Source organism: Rhineura floridana, chromosome 2 (assembly GCF_030035675.1).
Source record: "Rhineura floridana isolate rRhiFlo1 chromosome 2, rRhiFlo1.hap2, whole genome shotgun sequence".
In the NCBI taxonomy this organism is placed as follows: domain Eukaryota; kingdom Metazoa; phylum Chordata; class Lepidosauria; order Squamata; family Rhineuridae; genus Rhineura; species Rhineura floridana.
In genome coordinates, this window is record NC_084481.1 from 104,864,587 (window position 1) to 104,882,651 (window position 18,065).

At 38.3% G+C, this 18,065-nt stretch overlaps 1 protein-coding gene across 1 annotated transcript in view; it reads right to left on the reverse strand.

Moving 5' to 3' along the window:
* Positions 1 to 18,065, reverse strand: part of LRP5 (LDL receptor related protein 5) — a 155,895-nt gene that overhangs the window by 15,571 nt on the left and 122,259 nt on the right. Inside the window, exons 11-17 of the mRNA XM_061609954.1 lie at positions 17,853 to 18,037; positions 16,434 to 16,757; positions 14,388 to 14,590; positions 10,112 to 10,323; positions 9,440 to 9,630; positions 5,247 to 5,456; positions 1,678 to 1,803 (exon numbers count right to left, since the gene is read on the reverse strand). Of these exons, the coding sequence (XP_061465938.1) occupies positions 1,678 to 1,803; positions 5,247 to 5,456; positions 9,440 to 9,630; positions 10,112 to 10,323; positions 14,388 to 14,590; positions 16,434 to 16,757; positions 17,853 to 18,037 (1,451 nt within the window). The remainder of the gene's footprint in view (positions 1 to 1,677; positions 1,804 to 5,246; positions 5,457 to 9,439; positions 9,631 to 10,111; positions 10,324 to 14,387; positions 14,591 to 16,433; positions 16,758 to 17,852; positions 18,038 to 18,065) is intronic.

The following is an 18,065-nucleotide window of genomic DNA, read 5'->3' on the forward strand; positions in this document are numbered from 1 at the left end:
TAATATCAAACTACTATAAGATATTGCTATATCCAGGACACAGAGCAAGATTAGGAATAAAAAGAAAGAAAGAAAAAGCAAAGGCACGGATTTATTGGAATGAAGCAGAACACAACATGACAATAGGAAGAAAGAATCTGGCAGTCTCTTGCAAACAGAAACATAGGCTAAATACACTATTTCTTACTTTGCAGAATAGATACAAAATCTCCCATACCACAAAGCATGTTGTGGTCGTGAGACAGAAACTGTTTATAAGGGAAATTATTCTCCCTGGGGAACTCATAGTCCAGCAAATATGCCACGTAAGAGAAACAAGCATTCCAAAGTAAACTTAAGAAGAGAAGCAGTAAGTTGAAATGTTGGAAAAGACATGAGAAGTTTTCCTTAAGAGACAAGATGTTTATTTCTCCAGAAAATATAACTACTAATAAATATAACCCAACTGTAAGAGATGAGTAGGATATAGGCTAGAATAAGGACAGCATCATAAAGAAAGTACTTACACACCAGAACTGGGTACATTTTTGAGCTCAGAATACACTGCTGCTGAGTAACAGGACATCAGCTGTTTTACATCTAACTATCACAGGATGATTATGCCATTTCCCCCACCCTCCTCCTTTGACTACCAGGGAATAACAATTGTCAAAACTCTAGGGTGGGACTTTAAAAACCAAGTTCTATATTCAAAATTCTGAAAGCAGAGTTCCTAAGGAGTGGCCTAATTTCAGATTAAATGTAGGCTCATTAAGCCAACTATGACCTGTTAAAGCCAGCATCAGCTCCTGAGATAATGCTGTTGTTTATTCCTAAAACAGAGGGTGTTGTTGTTGTTGTTGTTGTTGTTTTGCTCCTCAAGAAACAGGCTCTGTGTTTATTGAGGAATTCAGAAGACTAAGCACAGAGGGTTGTACCCAACAAGAGTTTGCAATAGTGGAAAGTTCTTCTGTGAGCACCAGGCAAGGCAAGACATCCAATTTTTGCTGATCCTGCGAAGCCACCACTGGACACAACACAGAGATATCAAGATGGTTTTATTCCCAAGTACATTCAGAAAAGGAAAGGTGGAGTGACTAGCTAGACAGGAGAGTAGATATAAGGTAGCTGCGACTGGAAGAGCCAGTCAGACATGCTCTTTACAAATGAGAAGGGAAAAATAATACTTGGCTTTGGGTTTTTCCTGCACATTTTTCATTTTATTTCACCAACATGCAGAGCCCAAGAGACTAAAATATATTAGACATTAGTTTTGCTACTTTTCCTTACATCGTATCCTCAGTAATGAACAAAGAACCACAAAAGTAACTCAAGTGTAAATATTTGAAATATATATGCTGCTTAAAATGCAATATATGTTTACAATGCTTTCCCTCTTGACAAAAACATCAAAGAGGCATAGTTCTGTCTTAGCTAAAAATGGTCTAATGTTGGCATGACAAATTCTAATCCCCGCATGAAAACATGACATGCAAGTTTCTTTTGAGTCTGTATCATAGTCACATTTTGAGGGGAAACTAGAGACGACCTGCGTGTATGAATTGGCCATGTAATTCTACCTGTAAAGAAGCATAATGCCTATAGAAGACAGTAACATCTAAAAAGCTTGAAGCCTAAAAAACTTGTGAACCTCTACTGAAAGTACATAACAGAAAGCTTCCACTTAAGATGACCTACCTCCACACGTTAAGAGGTTCTGCAGAAGTACCAAATGAACTGGGCATGAGCACCTTGGTGTTCCATCTCCTTTTGCTATGCAGATGTGTGAACATCCACCATTGTCCCGGGAACATGGGTGTGCAGCTTTATAAATAAAGAAAAAAATATTTTCATGTAATAACATTTACATTTTAAGGGACTGAGCAAAAGTGCTTTGTTGTTGTTGTAGCAGCAGTTCCAATTGGCTGTACCAGAGGGAGACTCCACCCACTCTGCTGAGAAGCCAGCTCCATTTGGTTCCTCCCTCCTTCAACTGTCATTCTATAGCAAACATCCCATTTAGCTACATCAGTGGGAGAGGAGAGACAGCAGGGCTTACTCCACCAGTTTAGCTAGGAGGCCAGGTGTAGCTGGCTCTTCCTCTCTCTGAACTGTTTCTGTACAAGCTGGTTATTACAAGACATTTTCAGCTTTAAGACCTGCCCACATTTGCTTTTTTCCTCTTCCCTCCCTATCCCTTTCACCTCTTGCACCATGTCTTTTATTTGTAAGCCTGCTGGCAAAGATTGTCTTCTTTTTAATCTGTGTACAGTGGTTAGTATATTTTAGTTGGTTTTCAAATGGTAATTAATAAGCAGATATGGGGAGAGGTCTTACAGTATGAGCGAGTTTAATGGACAACACAAGAGCTTAACTCCATTTGTTCTTTGCTATTGATTTAATGCTTCAATACACTGAGTGCAACACTCTTTCATATTGACAGAGCCACCATAATTGATGCCACTAATTTTCCAGTCTATCATCGGGATTAACACAATTCCCACAAGGAAATCCTGTATGGACATACATGCTCTTAAGAACCTTCATAGGCCACTATTCTCAAAAATGCTTTTGCTGGAAGCAGATGTAGATTGTCTGAAAAATCCTAGAGGGATGTACTTTCGTCAACTATTTTGGAAACAAAATGTCAGTATGGCATAGTTAACTGGCGTTACAGTGCCAGAAGAGTAAAACCTCAATTTCATGATGGCATTGTAGGTTAGGGAATTATTTTGGAAGGAGATGTCTCTGTCAAGTTACACTGTTGCAAAAAGTGTGACAGAAGATTCTCTTAGGTTATTCCTGCATGATAAATATTAGACTTTCTCCTTAGCACTATATTTGTGCCAGTACAGATCTAGTACCAGTAATGTGAGACACACACACCTCCCACAGTATTTGTGTGTGTGTGTGTGTGTACATGCACATTGCAACAGAAGGAATAGCACTATTCACATTTGCTAGTGGATTTTTTCTACCCCCAAAGAAAGGAGGGAGTTAATGGAGTGCACAGCCTTGGAGAGAGTGAATGTATAGCCTTGGAAAACTACACTTCTTACAACAGTGGAACTTTGCTTCTGTTTTTAGTTCCCTAGTGGGGCACCGCTGCAAAGCAAGGAGGTTGGGGGAGATATCCTGGCTGGTGTTTGCCACTTATGTTTTTAAAGAAGTTATACAAGTGTTCCAATACTAACAGTAGGAATATGCTAAACGATGAAAGTAGTTATCCTAGGTGCTGTCCAGCAGAGATCTGTTACACTTGAGAAAACATGTACACCATCAATGCTCATGCTCACATGCATTTCTAAACCATGGTTTAGTGCTATGCACACAAGCTGGAACAATTTCCTCCCTTATGCAAGGACTTTGCCAGACTTACTTTCAGTTACTCCTAAAATCAGCTTATTGTTGTGTGTGAACCAGAGATCATGATTTATCAAAAACTCTGGTGAGTTAAACAAGCCAAGTTCATAACCCATGGCTTGAAGTTGCCTGGTTCAGGGACATACCACTATCCCTGGGCTGCACATGACAAGCTGAAATTGAAGGAAACAAAGTAAACAAATGCTGGCAAAATCCTCATCCTGACAACGTGGGAGGAAGGAGAACACAAACTAATTGGTGGAAGTCTTTCACATTGGCAAAATATTGCTGTAAGTGCAGGTGGAAATGCAACATCCCAGCAACAAAAACTCTCTTGATAACGAAATATTTATTGCATGAGACAACAATTGTCTGGGAAGACCCTTAAACCATAACTCACAGTAAACAGGTAAACCAACTCCTGTATACACAGAGGAACACAAACATACAAATCCATTGTGATTTTTTTCCCCTACAAGATGGAGGAACCATATTTGTACACCTGATTCTTAAAAGCATTGAGAAGTCAATATCCCTCTTCAAAGTTAACTTAATTGAAAGAAAGGTTTGTGAGGGACAGGGGTGCACAAGCAGCTAAACTGACAATTCAAGCCTATGCCCAAGTTAGGAACAGAATACGGCTCTCCAAATTTCACTGTAAGGCTATAATCCTAGGCACACTAAGCAAGTCCTGCTGAACTAAATTATACTTACTGTATTCAAACATACTTTAAGAGAGCACTGTATTTCTCTAATCCTATGCACATTTACTTAGTAGCAGTCCCTAAGGAATTCATGAGACTTGCTTCCAAGAAAACATACATAGGATTTAAGCTGTAAGGCTTCAGGACCCTAAATAGAACTATTACTAACATTACTCACATCTTTTCTTGAGACTAGTCCAATATTACCTGTGATCCAAAGACTGATGGACACAAGCAAGTATGATGAATTTAACTAAAGGGGAAAGCACACAACTAAAATAGTCATTTTTTGCTTTCTACCTGCTCATTCAGGTGTGAAGTTAAAAAACCCTGTAGTTCACCATGCTTTTTTTGGTTTTGATGTTTACCTTTGCTTTTAACAGCCAACATTTAACACACAAGCTCAGATAGCACAGATAGCTGACCTCTAGGAAACAACCCCCCCCCCCAATAGTGTTTGCTGTAACAGAGATTTTGCTTTAAAGGTCTGATCTGTGATTTTCAATGCTCAAGGGGAATTCTTTTGAAGTGTGACTAAATACACAAAGCTTGCCATTAAAATATACTAGATGAATTTATAATGTAAGTTAACCCCTTAACACGGAATCAATCCTTTTATTAGTTTTCAGATTTACAAAAAGATATTTGTTATTATAACATAATGGTGATGTGAAATATATAGGCAAAAAAAATGTTGATTAATTTTCACACAGACCAAGATGATTTAACTGCCAACTGTTGTCAGATTTAGTAGACATAGAAAGCTCATGTGATTCACCAAGTATCTGGTCATTGCTGTTCTATACCCTTCGTCTAGTTTTACTTAATGCCAAGTACAAAATGAATTTACCTGTGTGTTGTCCAACTAATTTCTTCAGGGTAGAAATATGTCATGGGTTGTATTCAACTAAGACTCAGAGTAACATCAATGGGTCTACTCTAAGTAGGACTACCACTGAATACCACCCCACCTTTTTCTAAGAACAATGTTCACATTTCTTAGATACATCACAACATCATCAAAATATCACATTCTATAACACCCCACCAGTACCTTCTGAAGTTCTGTACTATTAGAAGTGACCTCAGGAGCTTGGTCAGTTATGTGAAGATGAAGACTCTCACATACATCCTGCTCAAAACATTAAGGTATCGAACACTGGAGAAATCTGAAGTATATAGTACTGTAAAAAAACTTACAAAATTCTTCCATGTCTATGTCTTCAACTGCATGAATGCCTGTTAGATGAGCAATTCGACCTTGTATTCTTGTCCTCTTGTATCCATTGGCTTTCTCAACTCTTTCTATCATTTGCTGTTGGCGGTCAATCCAGTACAGATGACTTCCCAACACTGTCAGACCCATTGGCTGAAGAATATTGGAATCTTGTAGCGTCACACGGTTAGCTCCTGAAAGTAAAATACTTCTTTTGAGATGGCATGCTTATTTTTTTTTGAAGTTTAAAAAAACTATTTAATGTTTGCTTAGCAAATTCAGCATCCTGTATCACAGAAGTTCTTAAATACATTCATTTTTACTAGCCAGTAAAATCCTGGCTGGTTGACAACTCTCCATACAAACAAAGAGAACAGATGCCAAACATGCTAGTAAAAAGCCAAGTGACTTGGGAGTGTAGATACACCCTTTGAGAACCAGTTATAGGGTTCTTTGGATGCTGGCTATTATGCTTTGGCTATATTCTGGGCTTCCCAAATAAATTAAATTTGATCAAGCAATCCATTATTTTTCCTAGTAAGCCAACACAGATTATATTACCAAGTATTTAATGCCCACAGTAATTAATTGCTCTGATTTCTAATAGTAAACAAATGTAACCTGCTTGAAAGAAATAGTGTGCGTGTGTGCATGTGTGTGAGTGAGAGAGACAGACAGACATCTCACTTATATACACACACAGGCTTTGAGAGATTTCCTATGAATACACAATTTCCTTTTACTTCTATTATTAACAAAATTTGTAAAACGTTGTTATCCCTATTACAACCAACCTAAAGCTTCTCCACAGTTTTCCAAGGATCCAAGAAACAGAACATTTTTCAAAGGAGAAGATAAAGAAACATATTCCTGGAAAGCCTGCAGAAAAGACTACATGAACTGTCACCTTTGCCAAAAAAAAAACACAACCTAATGAACTGCTAAGCTGTTGTACTTTGGATTTCAGCATAGCACGATTCAGTATCTTTTTAATGTTTAAGAGGTTCACCCATCTAAACTGGCAGAGAGAAGATGATATTCACAGCAGCATGCTAATAGATACTGGCTTACCTCAGGACCCAAGTTAACTAAAGCAAGTACATGGAAGAAAACATTCCCATCTACTCTTCCTGCCAGCAGCCTCCCATCACATCCCAAATTGTTCAGGAGGGCTTTTTGGAGGACATGCGTGGCTGCAGAGCAGAGAAAGGGACAGGAAACATTCCTTCTGTGAGCTTTCTTGAGTCAACGACTTAGGATCCAAGGTATTATCCTTACATTAAAAGATAACTCAGCATATGCATTTTGTTTATATCAACACGGTGGGCATGAGACCTTTCAAACCGACCTATTGTTTTGTCATCTGTGCTGATAATATGGAGCAGGTTAGGTGCATCATGTGTGTTAATGTGTGCACAAACAGAAGAGTAATAATGAGTTGCATTAAAATGAATATGCACAAATCAAACAATCATTTATGTGACTCATATTGCCTCATTAATAAACATTATAATACCCTTTTATCTAGATACTCTTTCTTCTTTTCAATAAAGCTACAGGCCCTTGCTTTTTGTCTCCTAATAATAAAATAAATACTTTTTTTGCACTGAATCAAGAGCGAGGAGGAAGCATTTTATATCAGACATCACTGCAAGTAATGCACACATTGCTTGAACAAGTCTAATGCTTAGGTCAATGAAAAATGAAACTCTCCAGAGGAACACATAAGGTAGAATAGGAGCTTTCAACTGCCCCAACTTGGCACAGTTAACATCCAAGCAATATTATGTTTATGGCTGAATCTTCACCAACATCGCTATCAGCATAAAACACCCAGAGACTAGTCTCTGCCAATACAACATGCACTTCGTCTTTATATTATGCTAATAAATGAAACTTTCATTTTGTGAGCATACAGGCACGCCTGGCTGCTACTGAAAGCCCTCATACCCTCATTCAAAGTCCAACTGATTTTTTTAACATGGGATTTGATTTTGAAATAATGTTAAATATACAGGTGACAGAAAGGACCATCATCACATAAAGATACAAGATTACTAATTAATTCTAATTTAAGCATGTGAAGGTGAAACAGAACTCCCATATCCCAACATTCTGTCCCATGTATGACTTTTTATGTGTTCCATGCTATCTCTGTCATGAAATAAAATTCCTCTCCTATATATAGAGGTGTATAAAAGCCCTATTTCAATTTTTTTTAATGATCAAAGCAGCAGGAAGACAAATAAGCTGTATCTCAGATTTCTGGGTGATGTGAAAGTACCTTGGAATATCTGAGTGTAAATGTTCCTTAGAGTGCTTTGTTTTAGGTTTTGAGGAAGAGATTCATTATAAACGTTTTCTAGCAATTGGAGTATCAAACTATGTGCATTCCAAATTTCAGTTTACTCACTAGTGTATAACACCATAAACCTTTAAAAGTAAACAGTGAGTCTCCTGTTTTGTAAAAAAGCTGTAAAAATATCCCATATTTAAATCCGTACCAATGACCTAAACTAGAGGTGTACCAAATTTCAATTCTTTCATGTGGAAGGATATTGATACATTGCGAGTCAAATAATTGTGTCATTCAGGATGCAATCCTATGCCCATTTACCTGGGAGTAAGTCCTATTGAATGCAATGGGACTTAATTCAAAGTAAACATGTATACCAAAAAAGCATGATACATAGAATTCTGATGTCCGTTTCAAAACATCTTTTGATATTTTGGAATATTTTGATTATTTATTGACATATGTATGTATGTATGTATGTATGTACATATATCCCATCCTTCCCCCTAGAAAGCCCAGGGCAGCAAACAAAAACACTAAAAACACTCTAAAACATCTTAAAAACAAAAGACTTAAAACAAATTGAAAAAACATCTTTTTCAGAAAGGCCTTTAAAACATCTAAAAAAGCAATTCCAACACAGACACAGGCTGGATATGGTCTCTACATAAAAGGCTTGCTGAAAGAGGAAGGTCTTCAGTAGGCGCCAAAAAGATAACAGAGATAGTGCCTGTTTAATATTTAAGGGTAGGGAGTTCCAAAAGGTAAATGCCACAACACTAAAGGTCCATTTCCTATGTTGTGCGGAATAGACCTCCTGATAAGATGGTATCTGCAGCAGCCCTCAACTGCACAGCATAGCGATTGACTGGGTATATAAGGGGTAAGATGGTCTTTCAGGTGTCCTGGTTCCAAGCTGCACAGGGCTTTGTACACCAAAAGCAGAGCTTTGAATTTGCCCAGTAGCTAATTGGCAGCCAGTACAATTCTTTCAACAGCGGGGCATCCTGCTGCAGTGAGCAGTTGTGCCACCGCATTTTGCACCAGCTGCTGCTTCCAGACCAACCTCAAGGGCAGCCCTACAAACAGCACATTACACTAATCCAACCTGGAGGTTGCCAATGCATGGACAACAGTAGTCAGGCTATCCCAGTCCAGAAACGGCTGCAGCTGTCTTACTAGCCAAAGCTGGTAAAAAGCACTCCTAGCCACTGAGGTCTGGGCTGCCTGGGCCTCCTCGATTACAACTGCCATCACCTCCCCTCTTTTGAGTGTCTCCTACCAAAATCCAAAGACGCTCCTATTTCAGTGGGCTTTCATATGTAGTTTTTAGCTTTTTTAGCTACTGCTACTGCTTGTTTTTTAGCATTAGCTCTATTTGATGTTATATATCACTACGGTTGGCTACTTTGATTTTTTGCATAGCTTCATTAGTTTTTTCGTTATGCATTTATTATAAGCTGCTCTGGGTATGCAAGTAGAAAAGCAGGGCAGAAACAACATCAGCAACATTCAGATTCTGCAGTGTTCATTTGGTACTGAAAGCCGATTATGAAATACATGCAATGACCACATTTCACACCAGGAAGTAACAAGTACAAACACAGGGAAGCAGGAAAGCTGCTAAGGCAGTGACCCATAAACAGTACGAATTGCTTTTGGACTTCATACCAATTAACATAAAGTCTGCTTTAGGGGAATTTGTATTACCATCTCAGAATTATGTTGTAACATCAGTATGCTAGACAAAAATCTGCCACTTACAATTTTTGCAGCTCGCTAGAAAAATAAAACAGGTAGGAAAATAAAAATCCTGGAACATTTTACAAAAAGGAAAAGATTTAAAAACTTTATACATAATTTAAATGGAATAGAACGCACCTGATAAATCACAGCTTTCAATTCGTTTGAGATCCGCATCTACCCAAAAGAGCTTTCCAAGCTTGTTGTCAATCACCAGTGCAACAGGTCGGAGCAAACCAGTAGTAAAAAGCACCTCTCGCTCTGTGCCATCCAAGGCTGCACGCTCAATCTTTGGGGCTCGTTCTTGCATATTGGTGAAATACATATATCTGGTAACAAGTATGAACAACCACTGAGAGTAGGCAGAGTTTTGTAGAATGAACTTTTCCATTGTACTCTCACTTTGCACCCTGACCCAAATGTTTTAAAAATCTACACCCTAAATAGGACTTTACTGCTCAACTTTCAGAACTGATTGGCCAATAACTTGCCCTTTGGAGGAGCAGAGCAGAGAAATCCCATTAACATTAGTAAGTAAATTAAAACAAACATGCAGCAAAAACAGGATGTCTGGGAGACTGTCCCTGACACTCTTCCAATACATTGCCTCAAATGGCCTGAAGGTGGTTGTATTTGTTAAGCTAAAGAGGTTTTAGCCTTACCAGTGGTCTGCTGATGCAACCCTATGTAAGCTACTCTAAGCTTTCCAGAGGAAAAAAAACAGGATACATTTCAGGCTGTATGAAACTTTACAAAGCCTCATATAATGTGGACATGCCATTAATTCTTACAAAATAAAAAGATCCTTACCCTCGCTCAGCATTTACTACTATGGCCCTTGGCTTGTCATGGTCTCCCCGGAGCACCACCCCAATCTGCTCCCCATTTAGTCTGTGGACATTGATTGTATTTGTGACTTCACAGGTCCAGTACAAAGTGTGGCTGAAAATATCTATACTCAGGTCATGTGGCTGCTTTTCTGGATTTTGGCTTTGGTTGGGAGTACTCATGACTGTGAAAGCCTGCAAGAAAAAAGAAAAGAAAAATATTCATGAGAAAGTAAGCCACAGGGAAAAAGAAGGATATAAATGTAAATAAATAAGTTGTTTTTTTTACTGTAAGGCCAATCTAATAAAGGAAATTAAGTTGATTAAGCAAAAACAATACTTCTGAAGCACTTCATTTTTCCTTCGCCCATACATTGTGACAGGCAACATGTTAGGTGAGGCTTTCTCAGCTATGAAAAGAATACCTCTTTCCAAAGTAGTACCCACCACCTACTATTTATGGTAAATCCTCATAATGAAACCTTTTAAAACACATTCTGCCTAACTAATCAACTAAGCGTAACAAGTTATAACAAACAATGAAAGTGGGCTATGGAAGAGATAATGAATATACATAAATCTACATTTTATGCATTAGAAATATATTGTACTCCATTCCTCAATGAAAATCAATGTAATTTGTTTAATTCATATTGTCCAGACGTGGCTTGAAAAATTATCAGAACAGTGTTGGTGTAAACCAAGAATTTTGCAATTATATAATAAAATCTAAACAAGGGACCTATCCCTTTATCACTTTAGGAAAGAACAAAAGCATGGACATTTAATATCCAATTATGAATATTAAGGGTCATAAAACACTAATTACCAGAATTAATTGGAGTATGAAGTAGCAAAAATTACCAAACAATTAAAACTGCAAAATTTTATACCAATGTCTCTAGGAGGTTCTTCTTCAAACACTGAAACTCTTGCCTATGTTATACATCAAGCCGTGTCACAACAAGTAGTCTCCAATGTAATTTGCACCTAGGGAGGGCCACTAATGGGAAGCCATTCAGCAATTAACGCCTGGCAGGCATCCCTCAAAGAAGAGACCTGACACTATAAGGCTCCTCCTTACTACAAAAATAAGTCATTATCTGGCAAGAAAATGCTACGGAAAATTCATTACATCAGCCTAGATGGTACTTTTTTCTTTTTAAAAACTACTTCTTATAGGAGGATATGGAGCTCTTTGCAAGATGTTCCAGGGTCTATGAGGAACATGCACTAGAAATACAGGTCATTTACCACATAAGAAGAGACAGGCTGGTGCAGCATTCCTTGGTCCATTGTGAAGTGTGGAGGGTGCAAGGTTACTAGCTTGCCTTAAGGAAAGGGTTCTACAAATTACAATTATAACACTGGGACCAGGACATAGGATTGTATGCTCTTCCCCCAGCCCTTCCCCAGAACAAACCTCCCATCTGTAGGATACAATATTACATCAGCACCAATACTGAATTATAGCTAAGGCTAACTAGGGACCTCTCTTTAGATGGATTTGAAACCTCAAAGGATTTGAAACCCCATACGGATCTGGTTGGCCACTGTAAAAACAGGATGCTGGACTAGATGGGTCATTGGCTTGATCCCCCAGGCTCTTCTTTTGCTCTTAACATTTTGGAGGGTATAAGGAAGGTTGGGGCAGAAAGAGAGTCAGACCTGTCACACCTTTCCTTGTGCACTTTAAGGTCTGAAACAACAGACAGGTTCTCTGCTATCTTCTTTGTTTCCACCTGTTAAGTCAATTTAGAAATAGCGTGGAAGAGTTTAAATTTTTAAAAGCCGCTAAAGACTTTTCTCCATTTGCTTCATATAAGATGCCACTTTAGCACACACCCCACACCATCCCTAAATCTGCTCTAGAGGGTTAAGAAAAGTCCCAGAACAGATTTAAGGGATGCACGGGGGGAGGATGATCCACTGCACAAGGCAAAGCCTTCTAGTGGTGGTTCCAACCCTGAAAACTCACAGAACTGCAGTATCAATGGTGGCAGAAGGGATAGAGGAACAAAACAGCTGCAAGCTCCTCCCAGGAACCTATACGCTTGCACAGTCCTATTAAGCCATGGTTTGGCTTGGTGTGACATGTAATCCAGGCTTGTGTCTCATTTGCTATCATCTACAGACTTAATTGATAAGACTCTTAATTTATAAGATCAGACTCTGACTTCTAGTTTGTTAGACCCTTTCTCCTGCTCAGCTGCCAATAGTCTGTAAATATGGAAGTGTATTGGACCCTGTCGGACTTTTCTTTTTTAATGCCTTTTTATTCCCTAGCGAGTCCCCCAAGTATGTTGAAACTGCTGCTTTGTTATTTGATGGCTCTGTTTCAGTTCCAAACTGACTGGCATACATAGGTTTGTATTCAAAGTAGCATAAAGTTGAACGTTCTGCCAGCACAGTATGGAAAACGCTGAACAACTTGTAACCCAACCAACAATGTACACACAAGTCAAATGCAGCCCATCAGCATGGTGGCCCACAAGAAATATGCCTCATGCTGGCTGCCTGGGTCTACAGAAATGGGAGGGTGCTAAAGTGCTTGCAGGCCTATACGCTAAGGTCCTTGCAGGCCACCTTACATGGCTCATGCCCTGTGTTCACAAATTTTGCAAGTCTGAGGCTGCACTGGCGGTGAAAGGAGCCCAATGTATTTATGAAATTTCTTCTGCCTAGCTGACAGTAAATTCCTGTGCACATGGAGGGCTCTGGAGCATAGTCATAATATGTATCATTAAAATGATAGTTTGATTCTTCCACGTGACCCACTTCAGGCTAAAATCTCCACCTATAGGTTTAGACATTCTATACTCCCATAAATGTTACATATCAATAAACTACTACGTAAAATTTTATTTCAGTCACAGACCAGTACGTACACATCATAAATATATCAAAACCATATAAAATATATAAAATCAGAACCAAACAGGAGATTGCAATCAGTATTCAGGCTTCCTATATAAAATCATTTGTCATCGATTTGTGGCATATAATGGCAACAGTACAGAAACTAGCCACTTTTGCTGTAACCTGTGGATTCATATCCACCAATAATTGTGTTAAGTAAAACTCATCAGATTTACCCAGAATGCACTGTAAAATTGGAGTAATAAAAGACTAATGAAAATTCCTATAAAAGGAAAAGTATAATAAAACACATCTATAAACTGAAGCTGAGGTCTCATTTAAAAAACAAACTAACAGGTTGGGCTTAGCGTCCTGTCCAAACCCAGGCTTGTAATAAAGCTCTCTCCAGACGAATCACAAGATGTAAGCAAGGTTTGTCCCTGGCTTAGTGTGATGTGTGAACCAGGCCACATAATGTCTAGTGTCTAGTGAAAAATCACCACCACAAATAAAATGGAGAACAGGGATACAGAGGGAACTGGCCTCCTCAAGCCCCTGACATCAATAAGTATCGGGGGGTGGGATTAGGGTTGGATGAGATGTGTGCTGTGATGTTCAAAACTTTCTCCATCCCTGCACTATAAAAAGGGATGTTTTGGAAAGAAAGGATACCTTTATTTCTCCACTCTCCAGAATTATATGCCTCCCCACTATAAAATGCTCTGGTTTGGGGCTTGCACCGCTCTATCACAACAGAAGAAGGTGAGGAGTGCAGTGAAAGAGAGAGAGAAAAGAGATTACCCCTTTCTACACTTCTGAACCCTTCCCCCACTCACCCAGGCCTCAAAAACACCACAAAGGTTTCTTTTCCAGACTGGTTGGAGCCCTAAACAGGACAACATTTATTACCCACTCTTCACCCAAAGGTCCCAGGGCAGGTTATAGCCATTTTAAAATACTGCATTAAAAAACACTTAAAAACAACCTAAAATCACAAAAGAGGGAGGGTCCTAAAAATATACATCTCAAGTGTATATTTTCAAGTTTTTTTTAGTCTTCAGAGCTTTTTTAAAAAAATGTTTTTTAAAGTTGTTTTGTTTCAATGTATTTTAATGTCTGTTTTTATGATGTCTTAAAGTGTTGTTAGTGCTTTTGTTTGCCGCCCTGGGCTTCTGCTGGGATGAAGGACTGGATACAAATAAATAAATAAATAAATAGACAAATAGATAAATAAATAAATAAGTGTCAAAGGCTAAGGTAAAGAAGTGTGTGTTTAGAAAGTGAGGATTCTCTAGAACTTCATGTTGCAGGTCCCACTTGTGTGACATATTTTTAACAAAACATACACCAACAGTTTATGCTTTTGATGTACACATACAGTTAAACATAAAAAAACCTGCCTGTGTGCCATCATCTTTGGCTCTCTTAATAATATTCTGTCGTCCATCTACCCAGTAGATTAATTTATCCAAGGGATCATAATCAATAGCCTTGACATTTCTTAGACCATGTATAGGAAGGATGATGTCTGGACTCTGCTGGTCATCTGGTATCATTCGACTTATAGCAGACTTCTGACTAAACAGTAAGAAGCTGCTGGGTGCTAAAAGAACAAAGAGAATGTGAATATCACCATCTATAAATAAAAAGATGCTGGCACAATACATGGGGGGTAGGGGAGAGAAATAGGAAGATTCAAGAACTATATTTGTGAAAATACCAAAATTAAAAAGCAGTGTTCATTTTCAGAGTTTCACTATTGTTTCTGCACAATTAACAGGTTACCACTGTTAAGAATGGTTCAGAAACATATTTTCAACCACAATTAAACTATCAATCAGTATAGCAGAAGGCCAAAAAATTCTATAATATTATTATTTTAAAAACTTACCAAAATGCCACTGCTCACAGAGTTAAAAAAATACTTTTTTATTTGACACAATAGTGTATTTTCCTTAAAAAAAATAAAGCTAAAGTTATTACAAATCTCAAAGTCAGGTTTTTGGAAACCTCTGAAATTCACAACAGCTGTGATTAAGTCATAAGACTTTACAGTCTGTTTAATGAAACAATGTTACAATAAATTGGTCCTCAGTATCTAAACAATATCAGCTATAAGCCCCAGAGAACCAACAAGCAAAAATACTTTTCTGCACACAAGCGTGCACATGCGCACGCACACAGACAACAAAAATGCACCGAATGCATATGACTGAGGAAGTTTAAAGCAATCATTCACAAACATTTTGAATTTGGGGTTGGGAAGGAAAAAGATATTCAACAGCTAGTCCATCTTAGCCAAGCCTTCATTGGGGGAGTATACAGAAACCCTTGCATACAGCCATAAGCATCCTGTGCGCAAGTATTTATGGACCTGAATAAAAGCATATTAAACTTTGTTTTTTAAAGCAACCTCTTCTTTCCTTTTTCTTTCTATCCTGCTCTACCCACCCACCCACCTTGCAATCTGGGAAGGAGCACCACCATGAGATTGCTGGTACTAGCTCTAATACCAAGGGAAGGAATTAGCGCTTCATGATTTCTGAAGGATGAAGAAACACCCATTCAGTTTCTTAATTAAGCGCCTCCTCTAGTTTCTGTTTTCCAAGTTCCTAGGATCTTCTGCCTCACCCACTCTCTTGCTCTGTTTTGCATGCACTCAAACCAAGACTCTGTTTGGGTGGAGTGGTCTGGAACCCAGAGAGGAAGAGAATACAGGCTCCAACACTGGGATGTTCTCCAAGTGTTCCTAGGCTTTTGGCAACATTAGTTGTGAATCACTCGCAGATACATATATCACACACACATACATATAGATGCATTTACATTATATATTTCTGTGTAATATATGCAAGCATCTTATACATAAGCATACAGAGGGGGGGGGCTGCCAGTGTTATTGTTGGGAATAGTAACTGCTGAGAGTGAGGGGGGGTGTGCATGCGAGAGAGAGAATGTGTGCAGGTGTAATTGAGTGAGGTGTAACAGAGCTTGGAAAAGTTACTTTTTTGAACTACAACTCCCATCAGCCCAATCCAGTGGTCATGCTGGCTGGGGCTGATGGGAGTTGTAGTTCAAAAAAGTAACTTTTCCAAGCTCTGGGTGTAGAATATGTACAGGCATTTAGTGAGTGGAAGCATATTAAGTGATTGGAATCCTGTTTTATGGATGTTGATGTTTTATAGTGTATTATTACATTTTGAATTCTATATTATTTATATGTTGTATTTAATTTTGTTAAATTTTCTTTGTAAACTATTTTGTGATCTTTTCTGATGAAAAGCAGTATATAAAACACTTGAAATAAATAAATAAAATATATACACCCCGGCATGCATGCGCACTCCTGCACCCCTCAATTTGTACAATGAGGACATGTATAAGAACCAAAGGATTGCCACAAGAAAATAATTGCAAATATTAAGCAAAAAAGGTGAAACACATACAACTGCAGTTCCGGTTGTTGGGATCCAAGGTATAGTGAGATGCACAGCCACATGTATAACCATTTGGTATGGCCAGGCATAACTGTCCACAGTGCCCATTGTTTTGCACACAGTCGTTGAAGCCATCTTGCCGTGATGAATGGAAAACCAATATATCCATCACAAAATCCAGACGCCCCTGAATTAATGTCCGGTTCCTGCCATTTGTCTTGTCAGCTCTTTCTATGCTGTGAAGATTCCAATCAGTCCAGTAGATGAAGTCACTGTACTGAGTCAGGCCAAAGGGATGAGGTAGATCATCTGCTATTATTTCCCTTTCTTGTCCTAAGAAACATGAACATAGGCTGTTAACGAACATAAAAGTTGAAAATTGGGTAGCTAAATGATAAAAGATTAACTGCAGAGGATAAATTCACTTTTTTGTTTTCAAAACAAGCACTTCTAATTTGATGACACAATGATTTTGAATAGTCACCAGTAACTTTCTAATTACCAGGGATGCAGGTCACCCATCACTGATGCTCTTCAATTTCCATTTTCCCCAAAGAAAACATCCACAGCAACAATGCCTGTTAGATTTATTTTTAAAATAACAATAATTGCACTTTTAAAAAAAATTATGGGACTAGGCTGGAAACCCAAGTACAAGTTATTTTCTTGAATATTCTCAATGAGTACTTCAGTCCCTCAAAATATATGTATCATTAAAACTGTTTGGGACCTCCTAGGCCAGCTCCACTTAAAGAAAGACTACTCTCAGGCCAGCTCCTTTCCCCCCCCCCCACTGCACCTGAGTAGAGTTTATTCTCCACTGCAAAGGCCATTTCAAGGGATGCTTATGGTGGAATACATATAAAAAACTGTACTTCTTTCACCAAAGTAGCCAACATGGTGCACTCCAGAAGTTGTGGGCTACAACTCCCATTATCCCTGACCATACACCATGCTTGCTGGGGCTGATGGAAGCTGGAGTCCAGCAGCACTTAAGTCTGATATATTTTAGTGGGTTTTTAAAATATTTTAAAATACTTTAAAAGGAATACTTAAGAATAATGTTATTAAAGTATAATCTAGAGATGCTCATATATATGCTTAAATTAAGTTTTAAACCAAGTTATAAATTAAGAGAAAGTTTACATGGGCATAACAATAAGCAAATAAACTATACTGTTACTGCCCAGTTTATCAAATCAGAATAGTTTTTATATGTGGCATGCTTTCTTCAGTTTGTTTAACTTAATATCTTATTAAACCTTGATATTAATAATAAGGCACAGCCTTTACAAAAATCAAAGCTAAAGCCTGGAACTCTTGGGCTGAAATTTATGTAATTCCTAGATTAATAGCATTCTTATACTTAGTTTATATAGAACTCTTTTGTACATCATATCTGATATTTTTCAAATAGCAGCATACTACCTAGCATATTTGATGACTCAATCATGCTTGTGTCAAGGTCAGTCCAATATAGTCTTTGATCTTCATAATCAATAGTGAGATCGTTGGCACGGCCCACTTTATCCACAAGAGTGATGCTGTTTGTTCCATCCATGTGTGCCCGAACAATCTTTGGTTTGCCTCCCCACTCTGTCCAATACATATACCTGCAATTAAAGATCAGAGCAAACAGAT